General features: G+C 38.4%; 1 protein-coding gene across 3 annotated transcripts in view; it reads right to left on the bottom strand.

The window, feature by feature from the left end:
• Positions 1-10,670: 10,670 nt before the first annotated feature.
• Positions 10,671-24,928, bottom strand: part of LOC127445467 (polypeptide N-acetylgalactosaminyltransferase-like 6) — a 433,776-nt gene continuing 419,518 nt past the window's right edge. For all 3 annotated transcript variants that reach the window (XM_051705573.1, XM_051705572.1, XM_051705574.1), the window contains exons 11-13: positions 21,783-21,899; positions 19,395-19,544; positions 10,671-11,616 (exon numbers count right to left, since the gene is read on the bottom strand). In XM_051705573.1, coding sequence (XP_051561533.1) covers positions 11,449-11,616; positions 19,395-19,544; positions 21,783-21,899 — 435 coding nt within the window. In that variant the 3' untranslated portion in view covers positions 10,671-11,448. The remainder of the gene's footprint in view (positions 11,617-19,394; positions 19,545-21,782; positions 21,900-24,928) is intronic.

Here is a 24,928-nt window from a genome sequence, read left to right as displayed (position 1 = left end):
CGGAAAGGAAACGCCCACTACCATATCCGAGTTTTAGCTCTGTCTGAAAAAATGTCTGTTTTACCTGACCAATTTGAGCACGAGTCCGACAATGATGCATTGGAAGATAATCCCGAACCACAATCGCGACAAAAACAGGACATTTCTCAGTGGTAAGTTTATATGTAGTTTGACAATAAAGTGAGTTAGCTGGTTAGCAGAGGCTAACATCTAACAGGCTAACAGCGTGCACTGGCTGTACATGTAAACAGACCAGAGGCAGGTTTTTTGTTACCAAATTACGTGGGTTAGTACAGGAAGTAAGTCTGGAATTACTAACAACTCGTTTCAGGGGTTCAGAATCGGTTCTTTCTTTTGGGTGTCAATAACTCCATATTTCGTGCACTTTGATTTTTGAAACTTTGCAGACTTTTTTACATTCACAAACAGCTATATAACACACTACATGAAAGGTAATATTTGAAAAACCATAATAGGTGCTCTTAAAAATGTTATTACATCCCAAGCACTGTAAATGAATTGGAAAGTGTTGCATATTTAATGGATTATTTGATTTTAGAAATGTAGACGTATTTTTACATATTGGTTTTTATTATGGTATATAAATGTTTCATAATGCCAAATTTCTGTGAATATATTGAATGATCACATAAAATAAAAGCTTAGATCTGTGAACACACTAACCATAAACTTTTATATAGGGTTAATTACATGTAATTTTACATTATTTTTCTGTATTTAATCAATAGAATCCAGTGCTGTAACAGTGAGATCTCATGGATAAACAGTACATCGTAATAGTTTGTAGGCAGGTCAACCAATATTTAACGGTTATCCACTGTAAATTTATAGGTTAAGAACATTTATTGACAGTTTTTTGACAAATAATTGACAGATAAGATTTAAGAAACAGTAAAGTGACTGTTAATTTAAATAATTTTTCTTTATTTTACTTTGAAAAATTTGTACTTTGACAGGCGCATGTTGTAGATTGATTGAATAATTCTATGAAACAACGTAATTCTGCTGTTATTTAAAAGATAGCAACCTTCAAATTGTGGGCTTTAATTGTATTTACTTGATTTTATTACATTTTAGAGATGTTTTCTAACAATAAAAATGTGTAATTCTTATAAAATTTGGCCGTAAAATTACAAAGAATATATACAGGGAAAAGCTGTAATTTTACAGTAATTCATTGTTGAATTAAGTATAGTATTTTACTGTAATTTTATGGTAACTGTTTGGCAACTTTTGCTGCCGGACATTTTACCGTTTTTGTACTTTTATTTTATTTTATTTTTATTTTTTTTTACAGTGTATCTTCCAACAACCAAGAAAAACCAGGTGTACCTAGGAGAATTGGGACTGTTTTAAAGGCAAAGGTGGCCACACCAAATATTGATTTAGCTTTTTTAAGTTTACTGGACTTTGTATGATGTTAATTGATAAATGAAAACTATTTATGACATTATTTTTAAAGACATCCTCACTATGCAACATTTTTCACAAGTGCCTAAAACTTTTACACAGTACTGTATATATTAATATATACTGTAATATATTAATACCGCACTGTAAGTGTTGGGTCTGTGCGAGCCACCTACTGAAAGCTGTGTCCCCCCACTTTTAAAATAACTGCTACACCCCTGCTGTACGATACATTGTGTATGTTTTTTCCATACAGCCTACATGTATTTTCAGTTACAAATATGTATTTTGTGGTTTGACAGCTTGAATGAAACACATTAGGCTACATACAAAGAAATTGCAAATAAACACGGCCATTTCCAATCATTCAGTTTGCTCAGTTACAGTTCATACACTAACCCGCAAACTCATCAACGTCACTTTGTTCATCCTTGAAGAAGTGGGAAAACCTAGTAATTTCTGCGTGTATAGTACTCGGATTGACAACTTGGACTGTCATTTGCTCTGCATCTGCTTATCCTGTGTGCCTGTCCTACACGCGACCGGCTTCAGTAAATGTTATATTACCCTCTTGTGGTAAACAAAAGCTATTACGCCAGACTACATAAAACTGAAGTGCAACTGACAGTGAATTAGCTCACAAATTAGGCTTCTAATTTAAATGTCGGCTAATTTTTAATATATTACGGCTCAAACGTATTGATTAAATAGCCAGATGAACAATAATCAATATATTGATATTTATGACATTCCTACTTGCAAATGATTATTACTCAGATGATCCTGTGATTCTACCCAACAACATAATTAAAACATCTCTGTTGCTCTACTTTCGTCCCAGTTTTATAAAGTGTAAGCATTAGCAGTACAAGGTGTTTCCTCTACCAGTTTAGTGCAGCCCCTCAGCTGCCATAACCCGCAGTTTGCCATGGACCATAGTCTTTTTGTGTTTCACTGAATCCCAATACAGTAACTCTACAGTAACAGTTTCTCTTGATTAAGGTTAATCTTTATCTGCCTAATTTGCCTTCTCTACAGAAACACAGTTTGCTCCTCCCACAGGGGTATCATCAATATTTATTTCAGCTGGTGCTTATATGTAAACTTATCTTCCATTCTTTCCACAGGATTGCATGCAGGTTTACTGCTTTCTCTATAGGTGTCCTTCCAATTCTGGATAGTTACCTCCCAAAGGCACCTGCAGATTAATTTGTTTCCTTTGTAGGCGTACTCAACAAGCAAATAAAACAAATCAAGGTTTTAATCATTATACCTCTTATTGTATTATCACCATGAAATAACAGACAAACCCGACCACTCATTCCACAGGACTATGTCTTTTACTTAGCAAAATGTTTACATATTTATTTATAGGTATCTGTGAGTGTTTCACCACTGCCTTGGCAGGGGTCAGACTGCTGCTCCTTTTACAGCCATCTGCAGATGTGTCTACTTTCTCCAAAGGCGTTTCATGGCAAATTCCCTGTTTTATCTCAGCATAAACAAACATCCTTCACGCCAACTACTTCCACCATGTATCCAAGGCACTTAATGACCTGTCCCACAGTTGCTAACATTTGTCAAACCTGGTCAGTCAGACTTGTTCAATAACACATGGACATCCTTTTGCTCGACGAATTAGAAGGCATCCACTCTCACCCACAGTGGTCAAGTTTGGTATGGGAGCTGAACACACATCTACCCAGAATCATCACAGACATGCTTGCACTCAGCGTACACAAACTACCTCCATCATGATGGGTGGTCATTTAAATGCCTCAGCACAGCCATAGTAGCCATGTTAAATGACTCCCACAATTAAATGTTCCCCACATTTTCCTCACATTTGCAGAGGAGCTTAATTAAATCTCGGCCAACCCACCATGGTGGACAATAATAAGTAGCAGATGTCAGGACATCGGTTTAAAATATAGAATCTGTCCACATCGAATAAAATCTTTACTCCAGTTCCGTGCCCTGTCAGTATTGCATAAGAATAAATCGGTCTCAAGACAAATAAGTCATCAAACTCGCATATCTCACTTAGGGAGCGTGTTACTGAGAGTGCACCTGTTGTGCGGGCTCTCGGGGCAGCCACAGAGACTAGTCTGTCTTCGGGCATCCTTTCCAAAGCACATGAACTCCCTCATTTGGACTGAATGAGTTATCATGTTTAATTTACACCATGAGCTATGCGTTCTGAATTAGACGGGAGCTCAAGCTTAAGCAGAGTGACGCACCCCCCACCCCCCACATATCGCTGCGTGCTGGCTTTTGCGTTTAAATGTTCTGACGGACCGTACTCAGCGTCGTGGGATACTGAGGATTCTTCCGTCCTGCTGTGGTCAGCACAAGGGAGGTCACTGACATATTGCTTTCAAATGCTGCAACTGCAGTGTTGCATTTATTACACCCATGGTCCATATCCTGCTGGCATGGCCGCAGCCATGTCGTACCCAGCTCGCAACTCAATGCAGGACGGGGGGTCTCCGCCCTCGCAGGCTGTGGTGTGATGACAGTTGCAGTCCTTGTAGTGCGACTGCCTCACACTTGGCATCGTAGGGTGTGGGGTACACTTCCGTCCTACCATGGCTAGCTTGTGGGAGGTCTATCCAATGCTGCCGTTGCACTGCCGCATCTTACATACCCAAAGCTCTGCTCTATCACCACATAAATTCTATACTAAGCTACCGCTATAGCCACGTAAGACCCCTCTGTCAGCTAATACTGCCACAGCAGTATTTTACCATGCTTCTGCAGAAGCCCTTTGTCTTTGCTACACTGCAGCTGTAATGTGCCCGTACTTTGCAACCGCAAGTCCCTTTCGCTTCACTTACACATATGTTCAACTCTAGTACTGATTGCGGAATCCTCTCCTCAAGCAGTGCCTACTTACACATATGTTCAACTCTAGTACCGACTGCGGAATCCTCTCCTCGAGCAGTGTGCCTAAGCCTCATGACACCACAACTGTGGTACTCCTGCAATGGCTCAATACATCTAAGCAGCTCAAACATGCTAAGCCTCACGACACCACAACTGTGGTGCTGCTTCTGTCGGTTCAATACATCCAAGCAGTGCAAACCAGGTGGCGTCCTCCGGGCCGTGCGACTCCCATGACAATGCAACTTTGGTGTGCGTTCGGCTGAACTGATCAATATTAGGCCACCCCTTATACTATTACAGCTGCGGTCCTTGTCTCCTACTGTCCATTTCAGTCTCCATTTCTCTCTGTCCCTGGGCAGACCCTAGCGTGAGGCTGCCTCTGCAAGCAGCAACCACACTGTCTATCTCTGGCTCCTTGCCATTTTAACGGTGCTTCCTGAGCTGACTTTTTGTCCATGGTCTCTCGGAGCTCGCATGGGTTGTCATCACCTAGATGCGCTTTTTGGAGGATAAATTAACGATAAATCCATTTTCATTCCTTTTCCTCAATCACAGCCTCTACTTAATCAAAGCCACGTGTGGCAGCTGTCCGCAAGTTATTTCATACCTTTTTGGGGGGAATCTCAGAGCTCACGCCCAGTCCTGCGCTCGAGCCCCTCCGCTTCGGACAGCACGCCAAATACCTTTACTTTAATGCGCTGCAGGACTATATGTACCTGCGAACTTGTGAAATGAATTTCCCAACGTTAGGTCGGGAGATGCTTGTTCATCTAGTCCAATCATATTTCAAGGACATACAGTGCATCTGGAAAGTATTCACAGTGCTTCACTTTTTCCACATTTTGTTATGTTACAGCCTTATTCCAAAATGGATTAAATTAATAATTTTCCTCAAACTTCTACAAACAATACCCCATAATGACAACCTGAAAGAAGTTTGTTTGAAATCTTTGCAAATTTATAAAAAAAAAAAAAAAAATCACATGTACATAAGTATTCACAGCCTTTGCTCAATACTTTGTCGAAACACCTTTGGCACCAATTACAGCCTCAAGTCTTTTTGAGTATGATGCTACATGCTTGGCACACCTATTTTTGGGCAGTTTCTCCCATTCTTCTTTGCAGGACCTCTCAAGCTCCATCAGGCTGGATGGGGAGCGTCGGTGCACAGCCATTTTCTGAACTCCCCAGAGATGTTCAATCGGGTTCATGTCTGGGCTCTGTCTGGGCCACTCAAGGACATTCACAGAGTTGTCCTGTAGCCACTCCTTTGTTATCTTGGCTGTGTGCTTAGGGTCGTTGTCTTGTTGGAAGATGAACCTTCGCCCCAGTCTGAGGTCCAGAGCGCTCTGGAGCAGGTTTTCCTCAAGGATGTCTCTGTACATTGCTGCATTCATCTTTCCCTCGATCCTGACTAGTCTCCCAGTTCCTGCCACTGAAAAACATCCCCACAGCATGATGCTGCCACCACCATGCTTCACTGTAGGGATGGTATTGGCCAGATGATGAGTGGTGCCTGGTTTCCTCCAGACATGACGCTTGCCATTCAGGCCAAAAAGTTCAATCTTTGTTTCTCATGGTCTGAGAGTCCTTCAGGTGCCTTTTGGCAAACTCCAGGCGGGCTGTCATGTGCCTTTTACTGAGGAGTGGCTTCCGTCTGGCCACTCTACCATACAGGCCTGATTGGTGGAGTGCTGCAGAGATGGTTGTTCTTCTGGAAGGTTCTCCTCTCTCCACAGAGAAATGCTGGAGCTCTGTCAGAGTGACCATTGGGTTCTTGGTCACCTCACTGACTAAGGCCCTTCTCCCCCGATCGCTCAGTTTGGCCAGGCGGCCAGCTCTAGGAAGAGTCCTGGTGGTTCCAAACTTCTTCCATTTACAGATGATGGAGGCCACTGTGCTCATTGGGACCTTCAATGCTGCAGAAAATTTTCTGTACCCTTCCCCAGATCTGTGCCTCGATACAATCCTGTCTTGGAGGTCTACAGACAATTCCTTGGACTTTATGGCTTGGTTTGTGCTCTGACATGCACTGTTAACTGTGGGACCTTACATAGACAGGTGTGTGCCTTTCCAAATCATGTCCAATCAACTGAATTTACCACAGGTTGACTCCAATCAAGTTGTAGAAACATCTCAAGGATGATCAGTGGAAACAGGATGCACCTGAGCTCAATTTTGAGTGTCATGGCAAAGGCTATGAATACTCATGTACATGTGATTTTTTTTCGTTTTTTATTTTGAATAAATTTGCAAAGATTTCAAACAAAATACTTTCATGTTGTCATTATGGGGTATTGTTTGTAGAATTTTGAGGAAAATAATGAATTTAATCCATTTTGGAATAAGGCTGTAACATAGCAAAATGTGGAAAAAGTGAAGTGCTGTGAATACTTTCCGGATGCACTGTATAAGCGCCTGCCTCCCTTGCTCCATCGACAATTCTTCCGGCATCCCTCCACCTCCCCATCTCCACCTATATATTGCATAATGCCTATATCAGTTATTTCAGTTGTCTTTCCATTTCTCGATTTAGTCCAATAGTCCAGGGGGGGAATCTCAGAGCTCAAGCCCAGTCCCGCGCTCGAGCCCCTCCGGTTCGGACAGCACGGCAAATAAGTTTACATTAATGTGCTGCAGGACTATATGTACCTGCAAACTCGTGAAATAGTATATTTAATGTTATATAGTTAAATCATGGAATAAGAACAGAGGTAAAAACTCACACTAAACAAATAATTGTGATGTTCACTGATCTGTAAATATTGCTTGATTTTACCATAGAGGAAAAAAAATAAAAATAATAATAATGATATTTTTAAAAGATAAACTCCCTCTAGTGTTCAAGACAGGGAACATATACTGCAGATTAAACTTTGATTTTATCTTGCTAGAGATTTTTATTATTATTATTTTTTTAATTTTTTTTCAGGAAGCTTTCACTTACACCTCACACTAGTGCTTGATCAAGTGGGTCAGTCAGTACTTTGTCAACCAGTGCATGCTAACCAGTACATGCTTGTCTGGAAAACAGAAACAAATGTTCAAGCAAGACAGCTATCGTTGCAGAAACATTTTTGAGAAAATAAGCATAATTTATATACATAAAACCAGGCCAGTTGTCACACGGTTTACTGCTGTCAATATTTCTCAGGGTGGGGTTAGTTTTGAAAGTCAGTTTCTGTAGAGAAACATACCTTGAACGTGAGTGAACATTTCCACTATTATTGCCCAGATATAATATTAATTTAACATGTTAACATTTTGTAAAAACATGCCTCTGTAATGAGGTAAAATGTACACAGTAAACAGTGTTGGGTATTATAAAAAAAAAGTGATCAACTCCAAATAACTTCTCTAAAAGTGTAATAAGATTACTAGCTTCACTGATTACTTCATCGAAAAAAGAAACCAAATTACTAATTTCTATTAAGTTACTTTCTTAAAAATATTTTCACAGGAAAGTTTTCAAAAATAATGTCTATATTACCTCCTTGTTCATAATCACAAGCAAGTCATACACCACGTGCTTCTCCCTTACAATACATTTTTATAGGGCGCACACCCTTTGGCTGTCACAGAAACTCAAATGGATGCACGTGTGAACATAATTCAAGTATTCTACATAAATACAATTATTTTCTAAATATATGTAACCCAAGTAATGTGCTTATTAACTTACTTAAAAGTCGGTAACTTTAATTTACACATATTTTAAATGTAATGTGTTACACTACTTATTGTAGGTTACTAAAAATGTAATTACAGTAATTAATTACTTTGCAATTAGATTACACCCAACACTGACAATAAAAATGCATTAAAACAATAATCAGTAAAACAAGGCAATTAATAAGTCATACAAAAAATATATATACCCTTGCCCTGAGAACACATTTTAATCTTTTGGTTATTAATATAGTTGAACCTTGCTGTAATATATGCCAATGTGGTTTTATTGCATTTACTCAAACATGATAATGATACTGAATTTAAGCTTGGAGGAAACAATTCACAAGAATGTCATAATTTACAGTAAAACATGTCTTTAAAACTAATACTGATAACCACTATTAAAGAAAGCAAAGCATTTGTGTTATTGACTATCAAAACCTTGTGGTTACTGAGATCTAGCCCTCTTTCCCATTCAGCATGACACCTATCCTGTCTACCCTAATTTAAAAAAAATAAAAATGTTCAGTATGACATTTAGTTCACCCAACTGTCAAAAGACCTGCGTAACAAGGTAATGAAACTTTATAAAGATGGAAAAGGATATAAAAAGTATCCAAAGCCTTGAAAATGCCAGTCAGTACTGTTCAATCACTTATTAAGAAGTGGAAAATTCGGGGATCTCTTGAAACTAAGCTGAGGTCCGGTAGACCAAGAAAGATTTCAGCCACAACTGCCAGAAGAATTGTTCGGGATACAAAGAAAAACCCACAGGTAACCTCAGGAGAAATACAGGCTGCTCTGGAAAAAGACGGTGTGGTTGTTTCAAGGAGCACAATACGACGATACTTGAACAAAAATGAGCTGCATGGTCGAGTTGCCAGAAAGAAGCCTTTACTATGCAAATGCCACAAAAAAGCCCGGTTACAATATGCCCGACAACACCTTGACATGCCTCACAGCTTCTGGCACACTGTAATTTGGAGTGAAGAGACCAAAATAGAGCTTTATGGTCACAACCATAAGCGCTATGTTTGGAGAGGGGTCAACAAGGCCTATAGTGAAAAGAATACCATCCCCACAGTGAAGCATGGTGGTGGCTCACTGATGTTTTTGGGGTGTGTGAGCCCTAAAGGCACGGGGAATCTTGTGAATATTGATGGCAAGATGAATGCAGCATGTTATCAGAAAATACAGGCAGACAATTTGCATTCTTCTGCACGAAAACTGCGCATGGGACGCTCTTGGACTTTCCAGCACGACAATGACCCTAAGCACAAGGCCAAGTTGACCCTCCAGTGGTTACAGCAGAAAAAGGTGAAGGTTCTGGAGTGGCCATCACAGTCTTCTGACCTTAATATCATCGAGCCACTCTGGGGAGATCTCAAACGTGCGGTTCATGCAAGACGACCAAAGACTTTGCATGACCTGGAGGCATTTTGCCAAGACGAATGGGCAGCTATACCACCTGCAAGAATTTGGGGCCTCATAGACAACTATTACAAAAGACTGCACGCTGTCATTGATGCTAAAGGGGGCAATACACAGTATTAAGAACTAAGGGTATGCAGACTTCTGAACAGGGGTCATTTAATTTTTTACTTTGTTGCCATGTTTTGTTTTATGATTGCGCCATTCTGTTATAACCTACAGTTGAATATGAATCCCATAAGAAATAAAAGAAATGTGTTTTGCCTGCTCACTCATGTTTTCTTTAAAAATGGTACATATATTACCAATTCTCCTAGGGTATGCAAACTTTTGCTCACAACTGTAACTACACACCTTTAAATGACTACATTCAAGAAATATAAGAATAAGCATATGTACAGTATATATACAGTATATATATATATATATGTTGAACAAACAAGTGCTTAGCTTGTGTTGTTCAAATTGTATGTGCAAATATTAACATGGAGTATTACTGTATTTATAATATGGATAATAGCCTGCTCGCTCTGTTCTTGTAAAGCTCAAGTTACTGAAAGCACCGTCATACTCATTTGTAAAGGGGTTATAAGGGAAAGGAGGAGGCAACAACTGGCTTGACAATATTAATAAAGTTTAATGATAAACTTAAAAACACACAAACATAAACACATACAGGGCAACTGCCTGTATTCTCTCTCTTGAACTGCCATCTCCGGTCGCCTTTATCCCTGGTTTGCCTCATCAGGCTGATTGGGGTCCGAGCGTGTGTCATTCTGGCCCGGCCCCGCCCTCCTCCGCACTACATCATTCAAAGCAGGTGTGCATTTGTGCAGCACATTTGATTGAGTGGGTAAGACAGGTTGCCATATTCCATAAAAACAACAAATTCTATAATAAGCTATCCTTTATTCATTGTGATAAGGCAATGAAACATATCTACCTTTAAGGAAAGACATTTAAAATATTCATAGCTGCTCTGTCACTAAAGAGGTCACTGAAGAAATTTTAACATGAAGGTATAGGCAGATAACAAAATGAAATGTTTTTCGTTATCCAATAGTGGATTATTAAAACTATGGAAGTGACTCTGGGTCAGTTAATTGAAAGAAAAAACAATATATTATGCTTTTAAATCAAGAGCAATTATCTGACACCAATACTACAGTATATTATTATGTGGCACTCTGTATGGTGTTGAACAGAGCTGTAATGCAGATAACCGAACACCAGAGAGAGCCAAACCACCACTTTTGAGACTTTTTATAACTTGAGCTGTGTATCAGCATCACTTTATCAGTGTAAAGACAGACCACACTGCCAAAAAACAACACGTCTACTCATCTTCTGCTTTATTTATAGACGAGAAACTCTGTAACAAGATACATCCCATTGAAAAAAGAAAATATCTCATTTCATTAGGTCACAGCCTCACCCCAATTTTGACTCTACCAGGTACAAGAGTTGATAAAATCAAGGAAATACACAAAATGTAAATTTGGAAAAGGCACCAAATAAATACAAATAAATATACAGTAAAACAATCCTAGAGAAAAAAATAAATAGTAATAATAATAATAATAAAAAAATAAATAAAATAAAATAAAAAAAAAAACGAGAGCAAACTCTTTCCGGTGTCTAGTATTGTACAAATCCACCATGCAATCTTTAATGACTGATACAGAACATTCTTTCACTGGACTCCACTTTTAAAGTTCTAAAGTTGCTCTGTGTTCCAATGTATAGGAAGCGACCGGGGCCAAGTTGAACCCCACAGGACAGACAGAGGGAGTCAGGGCTGCCCATTTTCTCCTCGACCAGCAAGGTGCTCTGTGTGGAAGTGTTCCTTCCACCAGCCTTATGTCTCTCTGTTTCTAGTCCTCTCATTAAAGAGCCTGCATTCATTCAGTCTGCTGCAGAACCTTGAGAGGAGCCCAGAGCCAGACATTAAGAATGTCCAGGCCCACACAAAGGGTTGTGAGAGGTGTGTGTGGGAGCCAGCTGATTGGCTGACCACAACTCCAGGTCCTAAGAGCTGGCGGCACTGTTGAATTTGTCCAGAACAGTGGCATTGACCCTCTGGAAGATCCACTGCTGTGTTTCAGACTGAGGGTCACACTTGTTCATGAAAATCCGCTTATCGCCAGGGCTACAGTCCATGCAACCACTGCTCACCAGGTGGTACAAAGACTTATCCTGCAGCAAGGTGAAGATAGAGAGAGAGAGAGAGAGAGAGAGAGAGAGAGAGAGAGAGAGAGAGAGTAAAATAAAAATAAATAAACATGAAACACAGTCACCGTGACTCCAGCAAAGGTCTAATCCCTATCTCCCACCAGGGGCGGACTGGAACTAAAAAGTGGCCCTGGACTTTCTGGCCCAGAGTGGCTCTCCAAACCCGGCCTGCAACACACCATGCCATAACACAAATTTTTGAAAAAATAAATTTCTGTTGACTGCTAGTCATGACAACGGGCCCCACCAATGCAAAAATTTTCATAACTTTAAAACATATAAAACCACTGTAAATGTGATGTGTGGATTTTTTGAGAAAGCACTAAAATAAGCGCGTTATAGCTCAGTCAAATAACATGTCCGGAAACTTTTTTTTCCCAACATACAGATGTTAAGTTAAAATGTATATGAAAGTACAAGAGAAAGTGTGTATTTTAGGTGCTGTGACAAGTCAGCAAAGTTTTTAAAGATTTTAATCACCAAATAAACGATTGTCCTAATTAATATGAGGTTGTGGAAACAAGTATAATAATAATATATTATATATGTATATATATCTGACTGTACAAGATCAGAAAATGTTCTTAGATAGTAGTTAGATGAAGAAAGTGTCACGCAGCAGGACACTGATGACAATGCTTAAAATTTCATTTCAATTACCCACATAACTATGTGTAAATGTTTATTTAAAAAATCATTTAAAAACAATGAAAAGTTGGCCAGAATATGTACATATATAAATTTAATACATAAAAATAAATAGATGTAAAAAATAAACATACCTCTTAGTGTAGATCTTTGCAGATGTGAGTTTGTTGCATCTTTATATCTGCAGTGTTTTAATTCCTTTCCCAGATTATTCTTGAGTAAAAGTGAAAAGCACTATGCTTTGACAAACACTGTTTCTGCTATCCTTTAAACAAAGTAAGCCTCGAAGACTCAAATAGCCACAAAGTAATATTTTTCATGACTTATTTTATGCATTTTTATCAAGCGTGAGCATTATTCAGCAGGCCACACTTCAGCTCCCACTAATGCTTTGTGGTATGAATAAATTATGCAAATGAAAATGTACTGCTCATAGCTTTAATGTTTGCTGATTTTATTTATGCTGCTGTTATTGTATTTGTTGTAACTTGCAGTTATTTGTCATTTTGTGATTATTCAGAGCTCATCTTATACTTAATATGTTGTTTTTGGTTGTCACCATTATTATGATTTGTATGTCAAATAATGAGGTCCACTTGAGTTATACAGCTATCTCGCACATACAGAAACCACTTCACTGTGTAAGCAATTTCAAAATAAAAGATAATGTTAAAAATAAAAGCTATTGTATTGGCTTTCTCTTACAGTGTTAGTTAAATATTTGCCCTGTAATGGGGTCCGTGCGGGCATGCTGGAACCCAGGGCGGCCACCTATATCGTCTGTAGGACAGAACGGTACTTGTGCAGCAGCGGGCGGCCCAAATTACCCAGTGGCCCACCGGGAAAACGCCCGGTGCTCCCGATGACCAGTCCACCCCTGTCTACCACAACCCTTCAGTCAGATTACAGGAGTGAAACTGAAAAACTAAACACAGAGTATGTTTTCTCCCTTTACCTAACCAGAAAAGCTGACTTCATTTCATGGCTTAAACATACAAAATCGAGGAAGCGTATTGGAGAGAGTGCGTGAGAGTAGAAATGAGTCAGTACACTGTCATTTACATTCACTTTAAAAGTTTGATTTCAGTCAAATTAAAACAAAAATGTGTCTTTTCAAAATGTCATGTAAATGCTTTAGACCAACTGAAATTAAACCAGTCCATTTATTGTGAAGTCAGACTTAAGGCTTATTCTATGGTGGCCCATATGTGCAGAACACAATGAAATTTACAAAGCAAAAAGAAGTTCACAACACAAAGGCAACATTCAAACCACAGCTGAAAGTTGCCCAAATCTGATATTTTTTTCACTCACATGTTACACAGATCTGTTAATTGGATGACAATGTGAACAGCCAAAGCGTTTTGAATCTGACATTTTCAAATCTGATCTGGGCCACTTTCATATGTGGAAATAAATTGCTACGTATTATATTTTTTCCAGTGTACCTTCAGTGTGAACAGCCAGGTCAGATTTAATGTGATTATTTACATAAATCTTACTCAACTTTCATCATTTGTGCACTAAATTTACCATATAATATGCCTGCTATGGTTTAAAACTTTTCATTTCAAGTCATATTTTTCTACTTATTGCATTCTGTTCCTTTTTAAAACAAGAAAGGAAAATTATAGGCTTCAAAAGTTGGGTTCAATGGTTCGTTTGAATTTCACATAGTAAAATATGTGCATGAAAAGATGCTTCTGTATTTCTCAAACTTTATCAAAAGGCGAATGCATGTAAGTCAATGGAAGTCTGAAATAATTACAGATAACAACTCACCTTACATATGCTGTATAGAATTCCATTTAACATTGTATTATAATATTACATTCAATGGTAATTAAATTCCATGATATGACTGCAAATCACTTTATCCATCTGGTCTTCCCTCACTTACTGAATTTTTATTAGATAGTCATTTAGGGTCCTATTTGGGATAAAATTATGGCTAATAACAATTTTAATTACTTAGTTAATTAAGATAATTAATTACACATAGGCCTGCTATCAAATAATGAACATGTCTGGGTTTGTTATACGCATGCTCAGGGAGTGTTATATGCATGCGGGTCAGTTAATGAGCGTCGGCTGTTCAGACCAGTGTCTGATAAGGGCTGCATTTTAAATGCCGTGTGAACAACCTTCAAATTCAGCCATAACACAATGAAATTAAGCCACAACACAATAAATTAAGCCACAACACAAATTAAGACACAACACAAATAAATAGTCACAACACAAAAAAATTAAGCCACAACACAAAGAAATTATGCCACAACATAAAGAAATGCAGCCATAACACAACGAAATTAAGCCACAACACAATGAAAATGCTCCCAGCCACTAGGGGGCAACGTTGATCTGATGAATAATGTTTAGATTTTTTACATTTTGGGTGCTTCTCAATCAGAAGGCTGCAGCCTAGTTTGGCTGGATATCTCGGCTGCCACTTCATTAAGCACAGTCAAAGGCCGTTTCAATTGTGATGACCCTTGTAAGGCAGCCTCATATTGCAGTGTTCGTACACCATATTTTGGAGGATGCATCAAGTGCATCCTTTGCAGCCTTCAATCACCCACAATCCCTTGCACATGTCCCAATTTATTAATAAAAATTGTGGAAAACGAGCCCTTCTCCATGCTATTGCACGACTGTGCACTGTCCTGGTTCCTTCCTCCATATCTAAAAAGAACTTGTAGAGGAAAAGCATGATTTCCACATCTGTCATCTTCGATGCGCCTCTCTTCAAAATGTTCACGCCGTGACCGCAGGGGTGGAAACCTTTATGGCATAGCCATGTGCACTTACTAGACCGTCTCATTCTAGCGCTGTTGTAGCTTAATTTTGTTGTGGTGTGGCTTAATTTCTTTGTGTTGTAGATTAATTTAGTTGTGTTGTGGCTTAAATTCATTGTATTGTGCCTTAATTTATTTGTGTTGTGGTTAAATTTATTTGTGATGTGGCTTAATTTATTTGTGTTGTAGCTTAATTTCGATGTGTTGAGGCTTCATTTTGTTGTGTTGTGGTTTAATTTCGTTGTGTTGTGGCTTAATTTATTTTTGTTAAGGCTTATTTATTTGTGTTGTGGTTTAATTTATCTGTGTTGTGGCTTGATTTTTTTGTGTTGTGAACTTTTGTTTGCTTTGTAAATTTAGTTGTGTTGTGCACCTCTGGGCTACCGTACTATTCACACCAAATCGAGACAAATTTGTCTTGGGCTACATGAAAAGCAAATTCACTCCCAAACAATGGGAGGCACTTAAAGGTGGAGTAAGTCATTTGAATCCCATACACTTTTAGTCAAATTCCGCAAATATCTCTTCACGGCCCGCTAGTTGTCCGTTCTGTGTGTGCGCTGAAAAAAAATCCGGTGTTTGTACACAGCCCTGGCTCTGTAAATGGGAAAATAAACAATGTGGATCGGACTGATCCACACAACACTATTGCGCGTGCATGAATTTGGGGGCAGAGCTTCTGAAGGAGCACTGAAGGGAGGGGTGTGTTTGTTTGGCTGTTGAGTCTTTCTCAGGAATCGCTTACTCCACCTTTAACCAGGGTTCCCGCAGATCCTTAAAAAGTCTTAAAATGTCTTAAATTCAGTTTTCTGAAATTTAAGGTCATAAAAAGTCTTAAATATATTAAATGATACAACAAAAGTCTTAGTTATCATTAATCGTGATATTTTCTCATCTGATTATCAAACTTCAAAAGAATACGATTTAAATAAATAAATGCATGCGCTGCATTCTTCAAAGTGAAAACGTGGCACTGTTGTTTTTTGTTCAAGCACACAGGGGCTTGTCAGTGTTTCCAGCTGTTGCAAAACAGTTCGTAATCATTAGGCCATATCAGAAATTTATGACAAGCGATCACTAAAGATCAACTTTTGATGATGATATAGCATTGATGAAATATGACAATATTTACTTTTAATTGTTTATATTGTAATACGTTGTAGATTACTGTAGGAGTGCACATTTTATTTCCCTTATCTGCTTGAATGAGCAGTTGGAAGCAGTGAAGCGCAAACATTTCAAAATAAGAGTCCCCAGTGTATTTCAGCCTTTAAAATGAAAAGTTCCACACTGTGAATCTTTTTTTTTTCTTTTCTCGTTAAAAACTGCATCTGGAATTTAATTCAGTTTGGACTCTTGTGGCCTCTTTCTGGCCCTCCCTATCACAGAAAGACTAAGAACATTTAATATGGCTACCAATTTTAAAAATGAATTGCCTTTCTTTCAACACATTATCATATCAGCAAAATCCAATATTGGTCGACCTCTAATTTGTATTTATTTATATAATGGTACATAAACCAATTTTAATGTGATATACTGTATATGTGGAAAATTTGTCTTGAGTATTTTAAACTTGTATATAGCCTACCCTGTTTTACTGATAAGCAATCTTAAGGCCATGTTGAATGTGTGCCCCTGCCTGTTTAAGTAAGAGTCTGTGATACATGATTTATTTTGAGATTGTTTAGGTTTTGTTTTGGTATGGGGATACGGTATTAATTTTATTTGTTCAGGTCTGGAAAAGGTCTTAAAAAGTCTCACATTTGATTTTAAAAACTCTGCAGCAACTCTGTTAACGAAAAGCAATTTTTTTTACAGTACAGTTCAAAATCCTCCACTGCACAACACGCAACTTTATACTACTTATAGTAATCACATATTAGATAATGTGATTGTAGCTCGGCTTCGTCCATACAGTATATGCGTTAATCGGACCATAATTGGCCTCCGCGTTGTGCATGTTATCCGAACGACAGAGGTGATGCGTGACATGTATTACCTGCACTTCCTCAGCTGACGTCCTTCCCTTCAAATATTTGATTATGCATTGTGTCATATATAGTTGAACAGACAGATAAAGACCAGAGGTTGACCGATATATCGTTTTCCCCGATTAATCGTGCTATAGTTCCGTTTTTTAAATACTGGCTATCGGTAAAAAATAAACGGCGATAGTTTGACAGTTTTTTTTAAAGAGGGATTTATTATTCCGGAAGGTTCTACAGTTGGAACTCCTTGGTTCTACAGTGTAATAGTGCCCTCTAGTTAAATAAAAAACTGACTCCTCATGGAGTTTGTTGTGTCACGTGACTAGGCTATGCAGAGAGACCGACACTTCAGAAGCATATTAAAAACATTGACAGAGAAAAGCCAAGATATAATACACATTAATATTACAGTAATAGTATAGTTAATAAGTTAGGTGGTTTGATTATTCATTTGTTTATAACTAATAGCTGCAATTAAGAAATGCATGGCTGACAAGATGGAGAGGTTGCTAACATTAGCTGTTTGAATGGTTAGAACAATATTACAAAGTGAAGGATGGAAACTGCTTACCTTTTGTCTTAATTCTCTGTTTTTAATAATAATAATTAAAAAAAATGTTACTTATTAATTGTAGCAGATCCGAAGATTTTATATTTTTGGGAGGTTAAGGGACATCCAGTTTGTTACAGTCAGATTATAAACATGAGTGCGCTGAAGAGGTTTTGTTGTTATGTAGAAAAATAAGTTTTAATCATCAGTAGTAAATCAAAATTTCATTTTTCCTTATGTGATGAGTTTTTGCTTTTGTTTAACCTGTCACTTGCTTCAGAAGACAAAGTGCAAGCACAGTACATTGCGTGAATGCATATGCACAGGAACAGTCCATTTCTATTTTCTATTTTTTTTACTATAAAGTTTTTCAATCTTTTCTCCATCTGACAAAATAAACATCTGTCAAGCTTCCTGCGTTATGAAGTTGTTAAGTGCAAAAGAAACATAAGAGCATGGTAAAATATATAAATTTGAAATCTAAAGCAAGAGAGAGAAATGGAGAGAAAGGAAAATGAAAGTGAAAGAATGCAAAATAACTTCATAATCAATTTTCTATCAAAAGCTTTGCATAAGAGAAAAGTGGAGAAGTGGAGAAAACAAAGAGAGTTTTCCACAGCACATAGGCCATGTATATTTAGCGCTAGAAACCACTAAGTATGCCAAACAGTCCCGGTGAAAAAATAGAGGATGCGTCCCTGAGGAAGTGATCAAGCTGAGCAGAGGAGGGACATGCCTTCGGGCTTTTGGGCTGCAGTTCTGTGCTGCTCTCCCCTGGGTTGATTTACTGTTCTCTGTGCCCCAGGCAGCTCCACTGCCAGGTACCACCTCTTCCTTTCAACTGCATATTTCCTCTCTCTATTGTGCTGTCACTGACCTATCCTACAATGACAGTGATTTCTTTGCTTGGCACCTTAAAGCCCTTGTGTCAGAGGGAATATCTGATTTTAGGCTCATAGTACTGTTGCTAGAGGGCTAGAAAAACTGTGCGAGCTGTGTTTTCAGTCCTATTGCTGCTCTGTTGCTATAGTAAAGTAAGATATACTGTATCAACATCTTAGGGGAGATGTGGAAAGGAAGAAAGGAAGAAGAGATAGGTGCAGTTTCTCTTCAGTTTTCCCTTAGAGATGGTATATATGAACATGTACGAAGCTATATGAAAATTTAACACCTAGGTGTGAAACATTATTCATTTTATACAAGTATATGTAATTTACTTTAGTTTACTGTGATGCAGTTTCTTGTAATTAACTGTAATGCATTTTATCTCAATAAATCCCTCAACTCCTAATCATTGATTCAGCATTCTGTGTTTTAACCTGGAGATAAATATGCAAGTACACTACCAGTCAAAATTTTGGACACACTTGACTGAATTTGTTTCTCATGATCTTAAAAACCTTCTGATCCAAAAGCATATGCAGTAAAATCAGCCAACAAGTGCAAAGCAAATATGGGAACTCATTTAATACTGTTTAAAAAAGCATCCCAGGTGGACAATTCATGAAGTTGGTTGAGAGAATGCCCAGGCAAAAAAGCGGCAACTTTATCTTGAATCTACTTTCTTTCATCTGAATTCTAAGATAGCTTTGATTTGTTTAACGATTTGGTTACCATATAATTTCCATACACAGTATTTGTGTTATTTCATCATTTTTATAACTATTATTCTAAAAAGTGGAAAATAGTAATAATAAAGAATGGGTGTCTTTGTCTAATCTTTGGACTGGTAGTGTATGTGTATTGCTGTATTACCTTTCTGTAGCTCCAGTGCTGGTTGCCTTTCATACCATGGCAGTCATACAGGGTGACAGGGCTGTTCTGACTAATTGCATCGAAGCAGAATTTTCTGGTGTGTTGGGGATCTCCAGGCCTGATATCTTCTCTCCAGCCAAACGTGAAAATCTAACCACCCAAGAGAACAGCAGCACTCTCAATTTCAAAAAGCATGTCAAGGAATGACCATCATGTCAATTGTCATCAAAGGATCAGTCACTTAACCACAATTTATGGTGTTAATAAACTAGACATCTAGGCTGTTCACACCATTCAAATATCTGTTACAAATACGCACTAAGCAAAGTAGAATGATCAGGGTTGAAACACCTTATGCAGTTCTTACAAACACTCAAAAAAATGAACTTTCACTGGCATCAGTTTTACTGAATCCTCTCTTGTTCACATTACTCAAAAACACATGTAACTGGGGGCCTGGGTAACTCAGCAAGTATTGACGCTGACTACTACCCCTGGAGTTTGCGAGTTTGAATCCCAAGGCGTGCTGAGTGACTCCAGCCAGGTCTCCTAAGCAACCAAATTGGCCCGGTTGCTAGGGAGGGTAGAGTCACAAGGGGTAGCCTCCTCGTGGTCACTATAATGTGGTTCGCTCACGGTGGGGCACGTGGTGAACTGTGCGTGGATGCTGTGAAGCCTCCACAAGCGCTATGTCTCTGATAACGCGCTCAACAAGCCACGTGATAAGATGCGTGGGTTGACGGTCTCAGACGCGGAGGCAACTGAGATTCGTCCTCCGCCACCCAGATTGAGGCGAGTCACTACACCACCACGAGGACTTAGAGCACATTGGGAATTGGGCATTCCAAATTGGGGAGAAAAAGGGGAGAAAAACAAAACAAAACAAAAACAAAAACACGTAACCTCATAAATTGAAGTTAACTTAGATATTTCAACAAAAAAATGTGTCTTGTCATCTTTACTTAACATGTTTTTGTTCAGTCAACAAATCATTGTTGAGTGAAACGCACAAATTAAGAAAACCAATAAAGGATGGCCCTTTGCGCACACCATAGGTGAGGAGATTATGTAGGTGACTTTGTAAGGTATGAATAGTTTGGTGAAATCTTTTGCCATCCTGAAAAATACTGCCAAGAAAAAGTGATGTAAAACACCAAATAGTTTTATTACTTCAGGATATTGATTTATTTCAGAGTCTGGCCATGCTAATCTACTACAATTTATGCTTTCTTTCTGTAGTATTTTCCAATTTAGTCAGTGAAGGTGCAGGTGCAGGAGTCGATGAACCACCATCAGATGTTGGGATCATTGTTGAAGGAGTGAAAATGCTTCAGAAGCTCGGTGATGTCACCAAGGCTTGTGCTCTGCTTTTAGGAGTAATATACAGCTTGAATCTGAGCTATCCATCTGATCTCAAGTACATCTTTGAGTTTCTTCAGAAGGTGTTAATGGGACTTGAGCAAATTCAGTTCTCATTCCAGAACAATGCCGCTTCTTATATTGTTGTTTTTGTATTTTTTTGTTTTTTTGTTATTGATCAAAAATATGGGCCAGTCATAAGTGTTCCTTTAATTAAATGCTGAAAAGCCTGTTGAGTTATGTAGCATAACTTTCAAACAAAATACAGGTTCTTAAAAACAAACTTTTGGAATAAATAATTGCATGTTCAGCTCTCATACCAGAACAATGCCGCTGCTTATACAGTCATAAGTGTTCCTTTTATTAAAGGCTGAAAAACCTGTTGAGTTACGTAGCATTTTGGGCTATGCTGCCATCCTTGAGCTGAAGCCACTTATTGTGGTATTTTTTTAAGAAACAAAGATTTATCACAATTTCTTCAAGGCTCGAAATCTATGGGCCAGTTGTATTGCAAGGCCTATTAAATAAAAGCAATTTGTTTCTGGAAATATCTGTGTGATTACTTAATGGTTTTCTTGAACACTTGTACGGCAAATTAAAGTAATAATAATATAATATATTAATAATTATAATAATAAGGTAACTAGAATCCATAACAAATGTTTATTGCATATTGAATTTTTGTAAATTAAGCATAACATTATTAAGTAAACCGTAAATATATATAAAATGTAATAGTGACATGCAAATGGTGTGTACAGAGGTCAAATTTACTAAGATTCCTTTAGTTCACACAACAAATGTAAATAAGATGTATTTACTTAAAGAAGTTTTGTCAACTTTACATACATTTCTTTTGTACATGCATCACATTTTTGTTTGTTGAGATTACTTAAAGTTAAGTGGAACTACTTGATGATGTTTTTTTAAGTAAATCCAACATTTCAGTTTTTTGAGTGAAGTAGAATACACTGAGACAACACTTTTACAGTTCCATACCAGTGTGCAAAGCCATATAAAACTTTATACCTGCTCATGTGCCCATGTTCGCTCTGCACCCTCTTTCAGACATGTGTCCAGGCGCAGTTCGGTGCCTGTAGAGCCGTGCTTAGAGTCGACGCACAATCCAGATACAGCATTACGAATCTATGGACAGAAAAATGGATCTGTTGAAACACACTTTAAGGATTAAAAAAGGTTAACCTTATCGGATTGTCATTTTATTTATCCAAATAAAAATTGAAAGGTTTTAAGATATAAAGTGGGGTCCAAAAGTCTTTGTGACTAGTGAAAATTCTTCTAATTATTATTATTATTTATTTTTTTAAATAATATTATCAGCATAAAAATTTGAGTGAAAAGGTTAATTAAAATGTGGACGCATTTTTGAATTGCTAAGTATTTGATTTGTTCGCCTTTTGCTTTAATACACTCAAGATGGCATGGACTCCATAAATATGTGCAAAACCTGATGTTCCTTATTTTCCCAGCATAATTTGAGAATGAGCATCTTGTGTGCTTTAATGTAAGCAAGGAAATCTGACCGTGCTAACATGATCATTGTAACAAATGTGCTTTTTTTCATTAGTATAAATAATGCAGAATCTTTAACATTTCTTATTTATTTTGTATAATAACATTTGTTTTGTTTATTTTTTCAAAATCCTAAAACTTTGCTTATTTACAGGTTAAAATTTTATTTATGTTTTTTTATCTAGTCTCAGACTATTGAACCCGACTGTACACTATATTATTCACATGTGGCTGAACGACCTTGTTTGGGCTGCGGATGATGCGGTGCACCTGATGTGAATAGAGTCTCATCACCGCTGCCATTAAAATGCTGGCTACATCTGAAACCAGGAAAATGCTGCCTTCGGAGGTTGTATAAGGAGGCAGGATGAAAATAAGGTTCTTTTCAAACTGTTCGGAGACCAGTTTCCTTAAGAGTTCCATTCATTCAAAACAGCTGTCAGTTAAAACAGCTGTCAGCCATTAACTGATTAGGCAGCAAGGCAGCAAGTCAGCTGCCTAAGTTTTTGGATGCAGCAGCAGATTGTACCTCTCTTCAGGAAGCCGGCTTCAATCTCCTTGTGTGTACACACTGGCATCCTCACATATCCAGGAGCAGAGTGGGGAGGGTACTGGCCAAGTTAGATGTGCCACTGGACCAGCTTCCCTGCAACCTGAAGATGCATTGCCGATGATGAGCATGTGTTGAGGCAAATGGGCTACAATGACGGGCCTCCCTTCCACTCACATGCAGTGGCACCTGGAAGACAGGCCGCCACAAATGCCACTGCTCCTCGCACCCCGGAAGCTAGTAGGCGAGCACATGCAACCGCTGGACCCCGCACACATCCTGGACCATCCCATGGGCACTCCCAGACCTACACAAGCCCCCGACTTGCCAGATTCCCCCTTTATTTTGGACACTTTCCCTCTTGAACAATTTAATTCCCTCTTTTGGACATTTTATGTAAGACCTCTCAGTTAGACCTCTCTGAGGCCTGACACCACACCCACTGCGTCTCGCCCTGCAATATACATCGTCACTATTAACAAATCTTGGTTTAGATTTGACAAGTCTGTGGATGTTAAAATGCCTACTGATGCAGATCAATAAATGGAGCGTGTCAAATATCTCTCCTAATTCTTTCTAATAGTAATACTTATGCATGAACTATCATATTGCATATTTAGACCCTTCAGATATTTTAAAACAGAACTTTCAAAACATATCCCTCCACTAATGACCTCTACGGTGCTCATGGATGTAGATCTTTGAGGTTACAGAATGTTAGCCAGAAAGTTCACTTTTTCCTCAACTATGCAGTGAGGTATAATGTGACTCCTGGTCTCCAATCTGTTCAAGTTCTAAATTGGCCCATTTAAATAATGATTCATGCAGAATGAACTCTGCGGTTCCCTGTCCATTCACAAAGACGTGCACTTTCCCCACTGCGTGAGTTCCACTGCCCCTTGTCCTAATTTTCATCTCTTTTTTTTTTCATTTTTGATTGGCTGTTCAGGTCACCTAATTTACTTTAAGGCATTCAGGTGTACCAACTATTGTCACAGTGCAGCTCAATAATGCATGTGCGGCTGGAGCCACTGTGTCCTGAGAGCACAGAGAAGTGGGCAGAAGCACTGGGTCAATTCTGCTCACTTATTCACCTCACTAGGGAGACTTGAGGGTACTGGGGCCTGGGGCAAGGTCACACACACACACACGGACACACACACACACACACACCCACACACACACACACACACACACACACAAGCACACACACACATGTATGTATGTTTATGTTTTTTAAGGATGTTTTTAAGCGATTGAATTATGGGGACACTAGAAATGTCTTCATTAACCACATTTATAGCATAATACCCTTGTAATTACCAGTTTGTAACCCAAAAAAAGTCCTCGTAAACCACCCAAAACCGCCCACACTCACAAACACGCACACACACACAAAGGGCCCTAACTAAGAGGATGAACTGTGGTGGAACATATTATGCTATATTGGTGCGGCTATCCTTATGAGGACTCTCCATAGACATAATGATTTTTATACTATATGAACTATAGATTCTATCCCCTAATCCTAACCCTACCCCTAAACCTAACATTCACAAAAAACTTTCTGCATTTTTACATTTTCAAAAAAGCATAGTTTAGTATGTTTTTAAGCGATTTGAATTATGGGGACACTAGAAATGTCCTCATAAACCAAATTTATAGCATAATACCCTTGTAATTACCAGTTTGTAACCTAAAAAAATGTCCTCATAAACCACCCAAACCCGTCCACACACACACACACACACACACACAAAGGGCCCTAACTAAGAGGATGAACTGTGGTGGAACATATTATGCTGTGCATGCACAATGCATAAGCTTCCACTGCTAAAATAGTGCACTGCATACCAAGGCCATCTAGCAGGCTGTTTTGTCAAATATGTTTTTCTCACACTCATGTGTCTTGAACAATTGAAGTGAGGGATTTAGGGGTTTTGAGCTCTTGGCAAAGCATGACTGTTGAATGTAATTGGAAATCAGTTGGTAGGCTGCACAAATCAACTTGAAGTTCAGCTCAATGCGTGGGTGAATGCATGACATACGGCAGATGCTAAATCAGTTTGGCATTTTTTCTTGTTGGTGACTG

The sequence above is a fragment of the Myxocyprinus asiaticus genome, chromosome 8 (genome assembly GCF_019703515.2).
Source record: "Myxocyprinus asiaticus isolate MX2 ecotype Aquarium Trade chromosome 8, UBuf_Myxa_2, whole genome shotgun sequence".
Classification (NCBI taxonomy): domain Eukaryota; kingdom Metazoa; phylum Chordata; class Actinopteri; order Cypriniformes; family Catostomidae; genus Myxocyprinus; species Myxocyprinus asiaticus.
Note: the sequence above shows the minus strand (reverse complement) of the source record. Positions and strands in the feature narration are given on the sequence as shown.